We start from the raw sequence: 18,931 nt of genomic DNA, 5'->3' as shown, positions 1-18,931 counted from the left end.
CACACACACACACACACACACACACACACAATTCTCCTATTTATGCATAAATCTCTGAATCATAGTTTGGCACACAAAAATTGGAAAGAATCACAATTGCAATGGATAATATTCATGGTTTCTACAAATTGTCCACTGGGTATTACTAAAGATGATTTGAATAGTGAAATGGCATAAAATCTATTGTGAAGGATCCATAGCATGTCCCAAATTGGCAACATAATCAGTCATGGATAGAGAGAGATGACTGAACAAGACCTAAGGAACCCACTGCAGTAGATATATTCTTTATGCAGGATATGCATATGTTTTATGGAAAATTCATTTTAGTATTCTTTTTTGATTTCTTTATTGAGTCCTTATGTATATAGTTCTCCTAGGCCTGCTTACTTCATTCTTCATCAACTTCTATGAGCCTTTAAATGTTTCTCTAAATTTTTCATATTTATTTCCATATGATCCAAAATTCATACAAACACAAGTGTGTATGTGCCTGCAATTCCTTCATCTTGGCATCCTTTGGCATCATTAGTCTCTGCCTAGTTGCCCTCTCCTTGGCACATTACAATTCATCAAATCTTTGCCAAAATGTGGCATACACAATTCCTTTTAGTCATTGGGTATACCATAAAGCAGGTATTCTCAACCTTCTTTGGACCCAGTAGTTTTTAATTTTCAGTAGACCTTCCCAATAGTCTCTATTTAATATGAAGAAGATAAAATATATACCATATAAATGAATAAAAATGTAATAGATAAGATTAATTTTTCATAAAGAAAGCTTATTCAATATATATTGCTTTTCACTGTCATATTTATCAAAACCTAGCCACATCAAGTAGTGAGAACCTTCAGCACATTTCTTTTCAGACAGCAGTTTTATTCTAGGTAAAGTTTCTGAATGGCCAAATTTCATGTTCATCCTCTAGGTGGCTTCTTGCTTTGGATTTAAATGAGAAGAGGACTGGGAATCTCAGTTTATAAGCACACTAACAAGAATGGGATATGCTTCCCCAAGGGTATACTAAGATTTTCATAACTTCATTGATTGGAAATCAATTCAAAGTTTCTGGTTATGGAAGAGATAAGATGATTTGTCTTCCACTGGATCGATGTCATTTATCTATTTCTGGGTCAATATGAAAAGGCTTTCTAATCCAACCCTCATTCATTTGATTTTTGATTAATAGAAATTATTATTTCAACTGTCTCTTATACTTGTTTCATTTGTACTAGAAAGTTCTCCTCTTTCCCAGCCCAAAATGCATCCCTCACCGTACCCTCTCCAATTTACAAGTTTTTTTTTTTAATTAACACTAGTACCTTGGGACTATTTCAATAGAATCATAGTTACCTGCTTAATATTCCCCATACTCTATTGAAAAAATTATCTTCAAATCAAGTCAAGAAGGATATATTAAGTACTTACTATATGCCAAGAACCATGCTAAGTGCTAGGAATACAAAAAGGAACAGAAAGAGAGCACCTTCTTTCAGGGATTTTCCATTTAATGGAGGAAAGCAACATATAAAAAAGGGACCTTCAAAGGGTAGGGAGAAAGGCATGGAAATACAGAGAAATTACAGGAGATTCAGGTGTGTAGCTTGAAAAAGAACAAAGAATGAAGAAAGAGCTAGTCAGGATCTCCTCCTTAAAACAGAAGAAACCAGCCAACCAGAGGGAGAAGTCCCGGGAGCAAAGACACTTTCAATGTTCAGAGTACAGGAACAAAGTGAGCTTCCAAGGTAAAAAAGTTTCTGGGGCTTAGCCCAGTGCCTGGCACATAGGTGCACAGGTGCTTAATAAAACTTTATTGAAGTAATGAATAAGTGAATAAATGAATGGATGAGGTACTGTAGAGAAAGTCTGGGAGAGTCAGTCTGGAGAACAAAGTTAATTTATGGGATATGTGTAACCCAGTATGGAAACTCCTACTTTGACAAGTCATTACAGCAAGAGATGATATGAAAAGATTAGCTAAAACTTGCATTCATGAAAGAAACTCTTAAGAGAATGTGATTATAGCAGGATTAAAATATTCAAATATCACTGCTTGGAACAAGCATAAACCAGGAAAACGGGCTTCCCCAAAATTATAACAATGGCAATGGAAAGAAAAGAAAAAAGAAATTGATATCAGTAGAATTATAATTATTTTAATGATAGTCCTGAAACAGGTGATTATGAAATTGACCCCCTTCCTTTCACTGGAGAGGCAGTGAAGTATGTTGTATAGGCAGTGTTAGGTGGTTTTGTTGAACTGTTTGAGTGTGTTTATGTGTGTGTGTTACGATCTTTGTTACAATGGAAATTTTGCTCTGTGGGAGAAGGGGGAGGGGTATATTCTTTATGAAAGTTATGCAAAAATATAAAGGATTAAGTATGTGATTTCATCAGCACAAAGAAATTCTGTTTGAAGAAATTCCTTCCCCCAATGCAGATTAATACTTTTTCTACTTATAGTCTTAAAGAGGTACCTAAAAAACTGAGTTAAAGTGAGTTGACTGAAGTCACAAAACCAGTATTCCAGAAGACCTGGAAGGTATTTTTGTGAATTATGTGAACAATCCTAAAGTTGCAATACCAGAAAAGCCCCAAAATTAGCCACCATCTTGTTGTAGCTCATCTTAGACACTTCTTAATACTGAAAGTCATAATGTGAATAGACCTAACATCGAATTTTATGTCTCAAAAGAGAGCAAGAGTATAAACTAAGAACTCTTTTTTAACAAGAAAGAAAAATTGCATTTAGGTTGTCATTTGTCCTTCATTTTTGAAGTGGACGAGTAATATCATGAGGTGATATCTTGAGTTGCAAGTGAATTAGATTGAAATGAGGCAGAGTTGTATGAAGTCATCAGCTTCACTCTTCCAGAGCCACTGAAGTCCAGCAACAAAAGTCAAGACATCTGGTGATGGTTCAAGATACGGTGGATGATGTTGATGTCTTTGTTGTCTGACCAAGCTCTAAGTACTCCACAACACCTGCTACCTTCATGGCCATTGGAATAAATTGTTCTCATCTGTCCATTCCATTGGGGGGAAGTCTTCACATGCTTGGGGAAGACATCTCCATAATTCCCCGTTAGGTTCGAGGTCCATTGGTTACAATGGGGTGTTCAGGGAGGGCTACTACCTGATGTGGGGGCTTGCCAAGCCCCTTTCCTGGCTGCTTTGGTCTCCACCTGTCAATCAACGTGTTGTTCCAAGAAGCTTTAGCATACATAGTGGCCACACACCAGTAAAAATGGCTTAGCAAATGGACTAAACTTAAACGAGGCTACATTTAGATATAGCATCGTCCAAAGCAATATGTTGAGAGATCAGTTCTTTTTATTGGTTACCACCTACCAAATGAACCAAGGTATTATTTTACAGGCTTATTTTCTGATGAAATCTATTCAATGAGCTGCTGCCTGTGGAAAAGTCATCAAAAATGTTAAGCTATATCAATAAAGTATTAAAAGCAAAGTAGTAAAAAGGAAAAAAAAGAACTTTTTGCTTCTTCCTTTATTTAAAAATACTTATGGTGTAATAGCAGCTTGCAAATTTATGATATATGGTTCTATTCCACTGAGCCTTAAAACTATATCCTAGCATTAGATAATACCCAGAGGAATATAAGTAAAATTTTTGCAGGCAGGTGGGGCCTTAGAGGAAAAAAAAAATAGAGGGCTAACGAAAGAGCAACAGAATGCCAGAAAAGGCAAAACTAAAATGGATGGATTCCCTCTCTCCCTTAGAATCACGGAAATCATAACTCAACTAGGGCATGGTAGTTAACTAGGACAACTCATACATGAAAGGAATTCCCACAATATTACACACAACATGAGGTCATTCAACTTCTATTTGAAGCCAGTCCTGAAAAGGGGGTTTTGAGGAAGCTCAGTCCATTTTTGGACACCTCTAATTTTTAGAAAACTTTCCCAACTTTTACCCTGAATGGATTTCTTTGGATATCCTTCTCATTGCTCTGAGTTCTGCTTTCTGGGGCCAGATATAATACTATAATTCTTCCTTTGCATGGCATCCTTTTAAATACTTTAGGATATTGATCGTGTCCTCTTCCAGTCTTTTTTCCTCCATTCCTTTGGTTTATTCTCATATGGCATGGACTCCAGGCAACTGCCCTTTTCTGAATGCTGTTCAGCTTACCCATGTCTTTCTTAAACTGTGGTGCCCAGAAAGGAACACAGAAGTTGAGAGGATGACTTACAAGGGCAGAGTACCAGAAACTCTGTCTCCCACCAAGATCACATTAGTTTGCAATGATGACCCATACATTGAGTCTGCTGCCCCTCTAAAAGCCTCAGATCTTCATAATTCTATCAATGACATCATATCATTTGCCCTATTTAAGCTGCCCCCAATTCCTGTGGATCCCACCATCTATTATCTCATCTGTAGTCCTCCTGCCTCTACCTTTGTACATGCCCTTAATACTCTTAGCCTATACAAATGGACAATGCACCCACTACAGTCATTCTCTCTTTCACATTCTCCTTCCCACAATCCAAACTTCATGTCATTTACAGCATAAACAAATTTGAATACTTGACTGGTCAAGAAGTCCTTGGCTCAAAAAGCTTCTTTATATGTTGAAATCCCCAATTTTTGTGTCTTGTTATTTTTGATAAACTATAAACCCCAACCACATTAGTGTACTATATTACTCATGTGTGCCCTCCCTCCCATTTTACCCTTGTCTCCCATGAATCCATCCTGTACCCTCCCCTCCCATCTCTGAACTTTTGCCCAAGATGTTCTCTGTGTCTCAGATATCCTCCTCTGTGTGTGTGTACATGTGTGTGTCTCTCTTTTTCTTTCATACCCCCTAAAATATAAATTCTCATATGAAGTCTTTAGAGTTGGGCTTCATATAACCCAATTTGTTTTTACCACTCTCTGATGTACTTATCCGGAAATGTTCTCTCTATATTAGACTGAGTCATTACCTACACTTTGTAAATTCCCCAAGCACCTTTCATAGTGACACCAAAATAGTGAAGACTTATTAAGAATGGATGGATGATTTTTTTCAATTGGAAAAGATAAATGCCATAAGGAAATAGTATCAAAAATCTGTGAAATTACAAATGGAAAAATAGCAAATGTTAGGACAAGAAGGAATCCTTTCAATTTGCTCAAGATGAATTCAGGAAAAATAAAGCAAAGTATCATTTCACATCACAAGTATTAAGATTTTGGTGACGGTTAGTCCTTTGAGATTGTACTTAAGTTAATATAAAGAGATTTAAAATAAGATTTGGGCAAATTAATGAGTAAGTACATAGATAAATAGATATGGAAGTTTACTGAAATAAGCATAAGCTTTAAGGTTGATATCAGGAAGTAAAACACATATACGCAGCCTCATCTAACACATCAGTTGAGAATCTCTATTGATAAAGTGGAATTTGGATCAGACATAGATAGTCTGGCAATCCATGTCAATGGCCATCCTGAACTTTTGAGAAAACAAGTCACAGCATTCTTAACAAGGATTAACAACACACAGCAAAATATTTCTAACCTATCTGAGTTTGAGTTCATCTTTAACTATAAACAGATTTTCACCTTAAGGAAGAATTGGAAGCAAAAAAGAAAATGTATCATATATTAATAGGAAGAAATCTAACATCAAATAGTGAATGTTCTATAAGTAAAAGAAAATAAAAGTAATAAGGGATGAGATAGTAAGATTGCACCATATAAAAAATTTAATGTGTTTACCTACAATTTTTCCCATTTCAGTAACTAAGGAAAATATTATTCTCAAAAAAATGTGTGTGCATGTGTAGATTATTAGAAAGAATCTATAAAATGATTGAACACTGGATGTAGTCAGTTAAGATTTGAGTTAAAATCCAGCCTTCCATTAGATAGGTGACTCTGGACAAGCTATTTGACCTCTCTCTTACTCAGGTTCTTCATTAATAAAATGTGGATAATAAGCACCTACCTCCTAGTGCTGTTGGTAAGGATGAAATAAGATAATTTGTAAAGCACTTTTAAAGCTCTAGAAATGCTAGCTATGATGAAGACAGATGATAGAATAAGAAGGAATCTTTCTCTGACAAAAACCCTTAATTTTGTACAAAATAGTAAATTATATATGAGTGATTGAATAGATTTACTTTGATTAATTTCATCAGAAACAATATCCCAGCTTCAATTTTTAAAATGAATCAAGACGGATCTAAAACAACCCTTATGGGGGTTGCCTGAGGAGCTGTATAATTTTATACTGATCTGAACAACTATGAGATAAAGGGCAAAGGTAAAACCAGTTTAGCATTTAACTGGTACAGCAGTCACAAGTTAGACTTTTTCCACTTGCCTTTCCTTCTGTCCCATTCTTGCCAAGATCAGAGAACAAGATTTGATGAATTAACCAAAAAGAATAAAAAATTATAAGATTAAAATAAATCTGAATTAAATGTTTTTACATACCATTTCTCTCCACTCACTTTTAAATTCTTTCCTTCCCCTCTCCACCTTTTGTTATACTATCCTTTGCAAACTTCTCTAATTGACATCCCGTGATCAAGCAGATGCACAACATTAAAAAATAAATAGCTAAATGAGCAAAACAATACTACACCTGAGAACATCCCTGCATTTATAGTCTAAGGAACATCATCTAATGGAGTCCTGTTTGAACATTTCCCAGCTATCACAAATCTAATTAAGACCTATAAAATGCAGTATTTATCAATTCTTTAACCCAGCTTAGAACTCTCTAAGAAAGGGGAATTGGCCACTGAAGCAAGATATAAGAAAAAAATAGTCATTACATATGCCTCTTGGTGGCTGTATAACTTTCTTTCTCATGAAATGAATGATCTCCACAAGGATCTTTTTTTAACTGAATCAATTATTTTATCAGCGTAGAGGACTCCCAGCAAAGAACTCCCTCTATCAAGGCAAATAATTAGCTAGAGCATCAATAGATGATCTTGGAGTTATGCCTGAGGGTCACTGAGAGGGAAGTTGACTTGCCAGAGGGTTGTGAACCATCCAGATCTTCCTGATTCTATAGCCAATTCTCCCTCTCATCTACAAATGTCTCTCTGTGGACCAAGAAGTCTTATCCATTTGAGTTAAAGGCTCCCAGAAAAGACAACCAGGGCATAATTAAGATGAAAGCCAAAAGCATGCACCAACCTCGGTGGAATCCAGAGCCTGCTGGGAAGACTGTTTAGAAGAAAAATGAGGGTTCAGAGAGATAAAAAAGTGTCCATATTGCCACCATTTTTTATCTGAAAGTGCCAATGTCCCCAGATCCCTCTAGCATACTTCTCTCTTCCACACATTTCCTTCTACTGATTTTCCAGCTTTGTCATCCTTACTCTTTATTCCTCAGCAAAATAGAAGTCCTTCCCTTCAAGCCAGAACTCGAGTGGGATCTTCTCTAAGATACCTTCTAATTCTGCCATGATATAGAAAGATACAGATACATGTACATGCATGTACATATTGATACACACATTTGTACATATATGTGTATATAGAGATATATTCATATAGAGATACTCATAGATACAAATATTTTTATATTCTAGATACATGTACATATATAGCTACATATACATATTTATAGACATATACAGATACATATATTTATAGAGATACACACATACATATTCCTATAGATACATAGAGAGATACATATATTTACATCGAGATATATACACTATATATTATAGATACACACATGTACCTATAAATATATGTCTATATATGACATGTACACATTTCAATCCAGATACACATATGTGTGTAAACAAATATAAATACATGTGCACATATAAATATGCCTATCTATAACATATATACACAGGTATATTCCTGCTATCTCCACCCTCTATACATATTCTCCTTCTTCCACACATGTAGCGCTGCTATACCTGATCCTTTCTAAGCTCATCAGTCATGTGTGTCCACTATTCCTAATGATAGGGATTTGTGGTTAACTATGCTCCAGGTTTAAGGAGTAAATATTTTATTGCTATTTTTCTTACTTTTTTTTCTCATTAAATGCCTTTGCTTTCAACTAAGGGTATTTCCTTATAAACCAGCAAAGTTATCAATGTAACATACAAGTGGGGGCTCATCATCTATGGCTTTGAATGGGTGAAAAACTATCGAATAGCTTTTAAAAAAGGTAGTTTTTTTTTAAGGAAGTTATATGCAAATAGAAGGGGAGGATATGCTCCCAGGGGCTACAGAATGTTACTTGCTAACAATTATTCTATCATCTGATTGGAAACAAGGGCCAACTTTTATGCATCTTTGAATCCCCCATTGTCTATCTCATATACCTGATTACTGTTTATTGGACTGAATTCAAATTAGTTAAATTCAACACCACATAGCCCCTTTTTAAAACCAGGGATTAATACAAACATGCAAGCAAGAGTTAGAGACAAATGACTACTTGGGGAGTTGTAGCAAACACTAATTAACTGGTTTGGTTTAAATCCTCTCTCAGTTTGAAAAAAAAACACAAAGTCTCCCATGCACAATTTGAAAATAAATTTCCATCAGATAGATATAGTTCTCTCATAAATTACAAAATTTGATAGCTGTGAGGGAACTCAGAGGCCAATCCACACATGAAGGGGCACAGTTATTCACACTTATGGGCACCCATCTATTCCCCAACAAAACATTTTAACTATAATTAATTCATGGTCTTCACACAGAAAAAAAGTGAATGGAATGGGGTTTTTTAGCTACTGAAATAAAAAAATGCTAACTGCATCTCTAATTTTAAATTTGAAATGTCAATATACTGAATGTAACCAAACTGACTGTACTCTTCTGCTAATTAGATCTTTAATGAGAAGAAAAAACTGCATTAATCTAAGGGTCCTGCCATGGTGGTAATAAATGTTGACATAATTCACTGGAAAACCAAATGTGATTCAATGATCTACTGATCTCAAGGAAAGACTTCCAGAAATTCATACCTACTCAACCAAAACTGTAGTCACAGAAGTAAACAAAGAAGAGCCTGAGTTACTGAAATAGTAGCCACAAAATTCATGCACTTTACCCTATGGAAAAGTCTGAAATAAGTTTAGCTAGAATACCTTTGACTATCAGACTATCTCATACTAAAAGCTAGTAATTTTGTGACTGTGAAAATTAATGATAAGAGCTGATATGATTAATATTTATAGGAAGAGAGGAAAAAGGAGTCTTAAATACTTACTTAATGTGTCCAAAACATAACTAATTATCTTGCCTCTTCTCCAACCCCCTCTCCAACCCTAATCTTCTTTCAGAGTTCCCTATTTCTGTCAAAGGCACCACCATTCTTCTAGTTTTCCAGGTTGAGAGCCATATTGTTATTCTCAACTTCTCACATTCCCTTATTCCACTAATAAAAATCAATTATCAAACCTAGCCCACCCTACCTCAACATCTCTCTCATCCATATTCTTCTCTTCAATCACACAGCTGACATCTTAGCTGACTCTTTCTTTCCTGAGCCATAACAACACTCTCCTAGCTGGGCTCACCTTACAAAATTTCTCACACAACAGTCCATACTGCACACATCTGTAAAAATGATTTTCCATTGGGTAAAAATCTGACCATGCCTTTTTCATAGCCGATAACTGCCAGTGGTTCCATATTGCCTCTAAAATAAAATATAAACTCATTTGGTAGGATTTTGAACTTCTTAATAGCCTGATCCCAATGTGATTTTCCATTCTTGTTTTAGATTATTCCCTTTGCCACACTTCAAAGATTTCCTCTCTTCCTTCAAAATACAGGCCACATAAAATCCTTTTTTTATGAAAAGTTTCCTAACACCCCCCCCATGTGTTAGGGGTGCAGTGGAATGAAATCTGGATATAAAGTCAGGAAGATGAATTCAAATCCAACTTCTGACACTCTCTTTGTGAACCTGGACAATTTACTTAATCTCTGCCTTCCTCAGTAAATATAAAGACTAGAAACACCTTCCTTCCAGGATTATTGGGAGGATTAAATGAGATAATGTTTGTAAAAAGCTTCCAATCATGCTTGGTATATAGTAGGTTGTTAATAAATATTTGCTCCTTTACTTTTCTCTTCTCCTCCTTAATTACCATATATATACATACACTTAATATTTAATCTGCATATACCCACACATACACACACACACACACACACACACACACATATATATACACACACACACATACATACACACACACACAGGTCTTCATCAATTCGAATGCAAGCTCTTGATTTATATGGACTCTTTGTTGCTTTCTTCTTCTTAGTCTTTCTTTTGCAAAGTATCTATACCCCCACTTTCTAGCACAGTGCAGGGCACCTAGCAAGTCACTGAAAAATGCTTGTTAATTGACTATTTGGAACAGTAAGTTAATAAGTGTCATAACCCCAAGTAATAGCTAACATATTTATATCAAGGAAGAAGACCATATGCTTCTATTCCTCCACTCCCTAAATGATATGAACAAAGAAAGAACAGAAACTTAGGACCATCTAACCTAGGGGGAATAAGCCTCAAGAAATGATGAGTACATTGTTGAGAAAATTTGAGTTTGGGAAATAAGTGCCTCCTCTAATGTTGCTGGATATTTACATATATATATATATATATATATATTATTGTGGTCTCTGGTAACATATGAACAGAAAAATACCAAATAACAATATAAAATCTAAAGTTCTTATTTTATATATGACCTAGGAAAACAAAATTGACAAATTTCATTTGACAAATACCTTCATATGTACACATTTTATCACCCAAGTAAATCCAAAGAGTGTCAGAGGCTCCATGCACTAGGTTAATGTCATGTAAATGCTTAATACTCAGACTTCTATATATTGCAATCATCTAGCTTAAAGCTGACTTTCACCTGAAACATGCATTACATTTCCTTTTTTGAACTTTATGTTCCTCATAAAGCAGTAGACATTTCATCAAGATGCTACCTTTCACGGAAGAGCTTTGCTCAATCCTAATCTAACCTGTGACATTAATGATCGTTTAAAGCCGAAGGTCTTATCCTGGGATATACAGACCCCTAGAGATCCATAGAGAGAGACTAGAAGGACAACAAATGAGGATTTGGGAAAAAAATCACATATTTATCTTCACTAAATATTATCTGAAATTCACAATTTCCAACAATTATAATTTTTTCAAAATGATTTTGAGTAGAGGACCATAAACTTCACTAGTGGTCAAAGGAGTTCATGAAACACACTGACACATATACATCAAAAACTTAAAGTAATGAGGCAGCAGAGAAAATGTGATGCAGTCGAAAATGAACCATTTCTGGAGTCAGAGAACCTGGGTTCCAACCACATCCGCCCCTTGGATATTTATTACCTACCTGAATTTTTTTCCCTTTCTCTCTATGAGTCAATTATTAAGTCAGGTAGGGAAAATGAGATCCAGATTTGTGATCACCTTGTTAAAAAGCAAAAAGTGATCTCAGGGGCAGAGACACGTGTGATGGGGATGTCTCCAAATGTGCGTGCCTTGTGTTTCTTTTGAGCTACTGCAATTCTGATTTGCTCATAGAGTTAACATTTAGACAGCAATTAAACACCTTCTCAGTGTGTTAAAAATTCATGTTGTCAGAGATGTTTATCCCAGAAACAATGAATACCTTGGGTAATCCAGTTGTTCCTGATGTGTAGAGAATATAAAGAGGATGTTCTGAGAGAACAGGGACACAGTCATGAGACTGGGCTTTTGCCATCTCTTCATCCCAATCAAGGTCCCGACCTGGAGCCAGAGGAACAGTTTCCTGTGGATAAAAGTCAAAATAAAAAGACGTAGAAGTTTTCATTGAAAAATTAGCACGAGAAGAAAGAGCAGGCAGTAAAGGTTCTTAGGTAAATTCAAACATCTGGCTTAATGTTTTAATTAGAGGATAGACCCTGGACCCGATTCAGCCTTAGTAAAGGGAATTCCCATACGAAGAAAACTCCTGCCAATGTGGATAGGAACTTTCTCTGCACCTTAGAGCTTTTGAGAGTTACCTAGATCACTGAAAGGTGAAGGGACAGACAGTATGTGTCAGAGGCAGGATTTCAGCCAAGTCCTTCCTGGCTTTGAGATCAGCTCTCTATTCACTAAGGCATGCTGCCCCTCTTACACTTCCACATAATTAGGTGAACAAAACTTCAACATGGGACCAACATTGTGATTTCAACTTTAATGCGCAAATACACAGAAATTTCCATGCAAACAGTGTCAGGTCAAATAATTACTATCTCAATTATTATAATTAAGATAATCTATAAATTCTATCTAATTTTCCCTCATTATCAGTAACCATTTAGTTAGGCTTCGTGTTTCTGAAAATTAACAAATACACACAATAATAGTGTACAAACCTGATGCTGTACAATAATACTATACTGATAATACTGTACAAATCCAGTATTTTTATAATTTCACTTGGTAGAATGTTTTACTACAGTGAATTACACGAAATCTTCAGAATGAGGAGACAACTAGCTTTTGTCAGGGGATAAGAGAGTCCAATCAAATTTTCTTCTTGCAAATTAAAAGAAAATAATGAAGGAACCATATATCCTGGACAAATCTAGGTGCTTTTTTGAAATGCAAAATGTAAACTAGAAATAGTTAAGAACTCTTGAAAATCAAACATTCCAATCAGTTTTTACCCTTCCCTTTTGCAAGAATATTTCTTCAGATCTTGGCACAATATTATCTACCCCAAACTTTTTAATAGTAAAGGCAGCAAAGTAGACAGAGATTCCTTTAGCAGGAAAGTGAAATGTTGAATTGTCAAGAAAGAGTCTTGGGAAAGATTCTAAAGTTGAACTTCCTTCTCTTTGACTCTATGAGTAAAATAATAATTCAGGTAGGGAAAATGAAGTGCAAATCTATGATTATCATGATAAAAACTGTAAGACATGTTAAAACTGTAAGGGACCTCAGGGTCCCAGGTTAGTCTCAAGTCTCACACTCCTTGAATACAAAGATAAGGACACAGGTCTCTCCTAATCATTTCAGGAGACAGATGAACTTGTTAAACCACATGGCTGGATAAAGGGAAAGGGAATAGTCTATATCATAATACATGAGGTTTTTCCATTTCTGTTTTATAATGAAAGTATGTCCATGAAAAGCATACCCATGATGATTCAATTGCTCTGTGTGACCTCCAGCATAGTGGAAATAATAAACAAGGGAAAGTGAAAAAGGGACTTGGGATAATCTAAACTAAGGTCAATCTACTTAAACCTACCAGATCTAAATATCTCTTTGGAGAGATTTCTTCTGAGTGAATTTCCTACTCCACTTCTCCTTAACTCCCTAAATCTCCAGTCCCTGATCTTAATTAAAACCCCAACTAAGCCCCTCGTAGTTGGATTTAAGGAAAGGGTCTGTGTAAGGCTTTTCTAGGGCCAGGGAAGGTTTTAGATCCAAAAAGGATCCAGACTCTATCTCAATCACTGAAAATGGATCAGGTTCACCAGAAACTGCCTCAATGAAATATAGCAATCAAAGCAGAAATCAGGAAAGGACAAGATTGAGCCACTAAGGAAATTTGCAGCCAATACCTTCCAGAGATTCTCCAGAGAGCCAGCTAACAGCCTTGGTCCCAAACTAACCCTCCTTCCAAGTTCCAGAATCTTCCTACTGGTCTCATGCCACTTCTCTCTGCAAAAGTCCACACTTTCCTTATAACAGTGTGAGAGCTTGAGAAGTCAAGTCTATTGTGCCTCAATTTCCACTACTGTTAAATGATGAGGTTGGACAAGATGACTTCTTGAGATCCCTTCTAGTTAGAAATTTATAGCCATCTAACCCAAATGTTTTTAGGCATTTTTTTCAGGAATTTTATTTTCAGCTGGAGAAACATCTTTTCAGAATAATATTTTTAAGTGTTTGAAGGAAATGCTATCAGTTAAAGGCTACTAAAAATAATGATGTAGTCATTTCCCCTTCCGAGTTCATAGCCTATCTGAAATCTATCCATGGTATCTGGAGAGGGGGCATCTGGATCCTTGATCTAAAACTAGTTATTTCCTGTTCAGAAGCAAAAACATTCTGCTATGTGCAATGCTTAAGATGAAATTTGTTTTGGTAGCACTATGCATATTCAACTAGTATTAAAATATAAATTTCTTTGAAACATAATCAAGACTCATAAAAAAACTACTGCCCCTCCAATGTCAAGTGGGACAATATACTTTTCCCATTAAAATGGTAAGGTTTGGGGGTTTTCTTTCTTTGTTTTCCTTATAATATATCGAAATGAAGTTTTCGACTTAGCAGGAAAGACCCAAATTATCAGGACTGAAATGAGAAGTAGAAGGAAAGTGCTTACTACTATCTCATGTGGTAGAGAAAAATAATCACACGCACACCTCCGGTCCACCACAGACACATAACCTAAAGGACACGACATGACAGTGTCCATGGATCATCAGAAACAATTGATCCTAAGGGATCAGAACTGAGAAGGAGACAGGGATGAAAGGAGGACTTGACTGATACTTCAGTCCTACTCTTGTCTAAGTAAAATGATTCTAGTTTGAGACCTAGGAATGGCTGCCAAACTACTTTCCCCTCTGGCTAAAATAAAAGTCTGGCTAATGAGAAAAATCACTTCTAAGCACATTCATAATACCTGTCACCCTACTGAGCTCAAAGCAGAAAAGAGAGTTTACTATGGATTTAATTACTATCTGAAGCAGCAGGGATTTTCCATAAGGGGAAAATCGAGTGATACACACTCTGTTCTCTGAAAATACCACTTTGTTTTTGAGGGAGTGTTGGGAGTTCTGCTTGTGATAAGAGGAAGCTTTGGCAACGAAGCATTCATTTTTACATGTGGTACTTAGGGGAGAAGAGAAAAAAAAATCAAAGTTGTTCATATTTTCCTATTCTCCATCTATGCCCCCAAATAAGCCACTTCAGTACTGATGTTATAACTTTCTGATTTGAAAATGACCAGAGCTAAGGCATCAACAAACCAAACAACACAAAAATCAATGTCTTAGGTCTTATGAAACAAATTTAAAATTCATCTTCTGGACAGAAAGAGCAGTAAAATCATTGAGTGTAGCAGTTCATGAGCTATGGGGTACTAAAATGTCACAGAGGATTTTGAAATGGTGATGAAAATCACCAGGTAGCAATCAAATTGACAGCTTTAAAACAATTTATTCTTCTCCCCATCTGGACATTTATTCTGAGCATTCTCAAAAGAGGATCTCTCAAGAGCATCACAAAATTGGACATTATATTTGATCCTACATAAGGTTCTCTCTTGGAAAATTCCTAAAGTACACTGAATACCTATGAGATAGAAATCCCAAACTGAGTACCTTTTCCACCACAGAGATAAAAACTTACATCAACAATCCATTATTACAAGAAGGAATAAGGAATGAAGTTTTTTAATGATTTTTTTGCTCTTTGCTTAGAGGTGGTTTTTTAAAATTCAGTTTCTTTTATACTTTTGAAAAATATGTTATGGCTCTCATGAATACAAGAAAAAACACACATTCCCATGAAGTAATTTACATAAAATGTATTGGTTTCTGGCCAAAATGAGTGCGTGAATAGTTTATTTTATAACAACAATTTTTACTTATAAAATACAATAAAGTGACTAGAATGGATAATTAAAGGAAAATTTATTCCTAGACATGAGGTTATTCAGAATTAGAAATATCAAGTTACTTATCAGAATCCTTGGAGCAGTCAATCACATGGACGTGTTGACACCTGGGCTCTCAAAGGAAATATACAAGAAAACAAGGGGAAAAATTTGGATTACATAAATGAACAACATATGTGTAACACTAAGAACCTATGCAGAATATCAATGAGAGAGAAGGCTACCAGCAACACAATGCTCTACAAAGATTGGCTTCAGCTGTGAACTTTTTAAAAAACACACACAATTGTAAGACTAATGACTGTAGAAGGGACAAACAATAAATAAATCTAATAATGGGAGTCCTTCTTGACTTATGAGATGCTTTTTAGCATTTTTTGTTTCATTAAAGCCTTTGCGAGAACATAGGGCACAGTGGAAACAGAGTTGGCCTCAACATCACAAGAACTGGCTACAAATCTTGCCTCTGGTACAGACTCTCTAGGATCATGGACAGGTAGTTTAAATCGCCAAGTTCAAAAAACTGATGATCTTTATTAGTGGAAAGAATTCCCCATACATGTGAACACTGATGAAATCATAGGTATGAACAAAAAATATTAAATCTTTGGTGTTCATCAACAAACAACTGGATATAGTTTTCTATGTAGGTTTGTATTTTATTGTTTTAGATGAACACATTTTAAAAATGTATCAGCATATTATATATACATATATATGTATATACATGTGTGTTTAAATATATACATATACAAGTACACATGTGTGTGCAGGTGTGCACATATATAAAGATACATGCATATATTCTTTTACAGGTGCAGTCCCTATCGTTAATCTATATTCACCATACTCTTAAAATTGCTATGAAATGAGAAAAAATGGTCACACACTGAAAAATACCAACTCTAAGCTACGATCAGACTTTATACAAGCCATATTTGTTGGAAAATACAAGTCTTATACTATGATCAATGTGTATAGAAATTAAACCTTTCCATTTGCATTATTTTATTTGGCTCAATATCAACCCTATGAAATAAGGGAGAGAGAAATTATTTTTTCCCATGTGATCACTGGAGAAAACAAGAGTCAGATCCTAAGAGTGACTTTTGTTATTTAATTGTTTTCAGTTACCACCACTTCTCTGTGATTCCATGTGGGTTTTTCTTGGCAAAGATACTGGAATGGTTTGCTATTTCCTTCTCTAGGTCATTTTACAGATGAGGAAACTGAGGCAAACACTTAAGTGAGTTGCCCAGAGTCACACATCTAGGAGGTGTCTGAGGCTGGATTTGAAATCACGGAGATGAGTCTGTCTGATTCCAAGTCCAGTGCGCCATACACTGAGCACCTAGCTGCCCCCAAGCTACTAAAAGGAGTAAATGAGAACTGGAATTCCTGCACTATTGCCAAGCATTCTTTTCATTAAACCCAGAAATCATTTCATTTAAAGGATGGGATCTTAGTCAACACTTTCCTCTAACATCTATATTAAAAGCATATTTCAGTGTTTCTGGTATTTTCTTCTTAAATTAATTAATCAGTTTGTTATACTAAAATTCCCAGGGATGAAGTACACATGGCACAAAATGATAATGGATTGCAAAAGAGGTATAAATGGAATGATTCATTAGTTTTCTTATTGCTTTCCCCGTTGATGACTGTGAGGTATAAAACATCAACTTTGGATGTTAAATGAAACTTGCACACATAGATGGTAACCATATTTTTTCCTGTGAATTTCTTTTTTAAAAAGTTCAACAATAGCAAGTTTGCATGTAAGCAGCTATTACCGTGCATTACTACAGTTTATCTTAGTCTCATCTTTTTCTTTCAATTTATTTTGTATATGCAGATTTTCTTAGTAGTGATACTTCTGAGAAGGGAAAATGAAATGCAGAACATATTTTATATATGCTCTCTAGGCATATAAAATATACATGCATCCTTTTACGTGATCCTCTAGGTATATTAAATTTGACCTGTGTTTCTCTGTGTTCATAAGTGTTTATACATTTGTATATATTTATTTTACAAATCAACTCCCCCTATTGCTATGTATTTTATTTATTTATTTAATGTATTTATGTGTTTATGTATTTATTTATTGAATTTAAATAAATATGTATTGAAATATTTTGATTCATAAATTCAATGAATGAATTCAATATTGAAATATTGAAAACCACAGACATGATCTCTAATAGCTCTAACATTTACACCCTTAAAGTATGATTAGCACAAAACTTAAGAAGCAAATGAGTAAAAAGAATTACCATGTTAGGCCGATTATAGATGAGAACTCTGCCTGGCTTGTGTTCTCCAATCCTCAGGGCTTCTTCTAACAGTGGTATATATTCTACTCTCCTCCCAGGCTCTATTCCAAAGGATGCTGTCACAACCACTTTGGGCTAAAATAAAGAAAAGAATTAGGATTATTGATAATATCTGTTATTTTTACTTTCAAGAATTAAAGATATAAATAATAGTCAATTCTTCATATATAGCATAAAAGTGTTACACCGCCAAAAAAAAAATTGATTTTTGCACACTACATAAAAGGTCTCCAAAAAATCACTTTAACTTTCACAAACCCTTATGTATGACCAAATAAATTTAATTTAGCTGCCAAAAAATTTAGGCCCTTCTAATGTTTTTGATGACTTAATATAGCATACAATTAAAAAGAGAACTTATCATAAAATGACTTTTATATTCTTTAAAAAGTGGCTGTGAAATGCATTAACCTTTTTAAATGAAGAAAAGACTAAGTTTTTTTTTAAATGTGAGAATTTTGCTTACCAAAAAAAGACCTGTATAGAATTATATGGAGTCATATAAAATGAAGTGAGGAGAACCAGGAAAATGTTATGAACATCAATCATGTGCATGATCAACTGGGAATGACTCAACTGCTATCAGAAATGAAAGATCCAAAACAACTCCAAGGGATTTTTGATGCAAAAGATTATCTACTGCTATAAAAATAACTGATGGAATCTGATCACAGATTGAAAATGCCATTCTTCACTTATTCCTTTAATATAATTAAATATATATTTTAAGTATAATGTTTTATATTTTATATTTAATAAATTTATTTTTTAATATAATTAAAATTCACTTCATGAGTTTCTCTCTAGTATAAGTGATATGTATCTTCTTTCAGAAGATAATGAACATTGAAATATATATTGCATAATAGCATATGTACAACTTATAATATCATATTACCTACCATTTTAGGGAAAGGGGAAGGATGAGGGTTGGAAAA

The 18,931-nt window shown here is 34.9% G+C and overlaps 1 protein-coding gene across 1 annotated transcript in view; it reads right to left on the bottom strand.

Annotated features, from left to right (window-relative positions):
• ACSS3 (acyl-CoA synthetase short chain family member 3) overlaps positions 1 to 18,931 on the bottom strand; it is a 256,797-nt gene that overhangs the window by 156,742 nt on the left and 81,124 nt on the right. The window contains exons 4-5 of the mRNA XM_001372484.4: positions 17,934 to 18,068; positions 11,659 to 11,799 (exon numbers count right to left, since the gene is read on the bottom strand). Of these exons, the coding sequence (XP_001372521.1) occupies positions 11,659 to 11,799; positions 17,934 to 18,068 (276 nt within the window). The remainder of the gene's footprint in view (positions 1 to 11,658; positions 11,800 to 17,933; positions 18,069 to 18,931) is intronic.

This window comes from Monodelphis domestica, chromosome 5, assembly GCF_027887165.1.
Source record: "Monodelphis domestica isolate mMonDom1 chromosome 5, mMonDom1.pri, whole genome shotgun sequence".
Classification (NCBI taxonomy): Eukaryota; Metazoa; Chordata; class Mammalia; order Didelphimorphia; family Didelphidae; genus Monodelphis; species Monodelphis domestica.
This window is presented reverse-complemented; position numbering and strand designations above follow the sequence as displayed.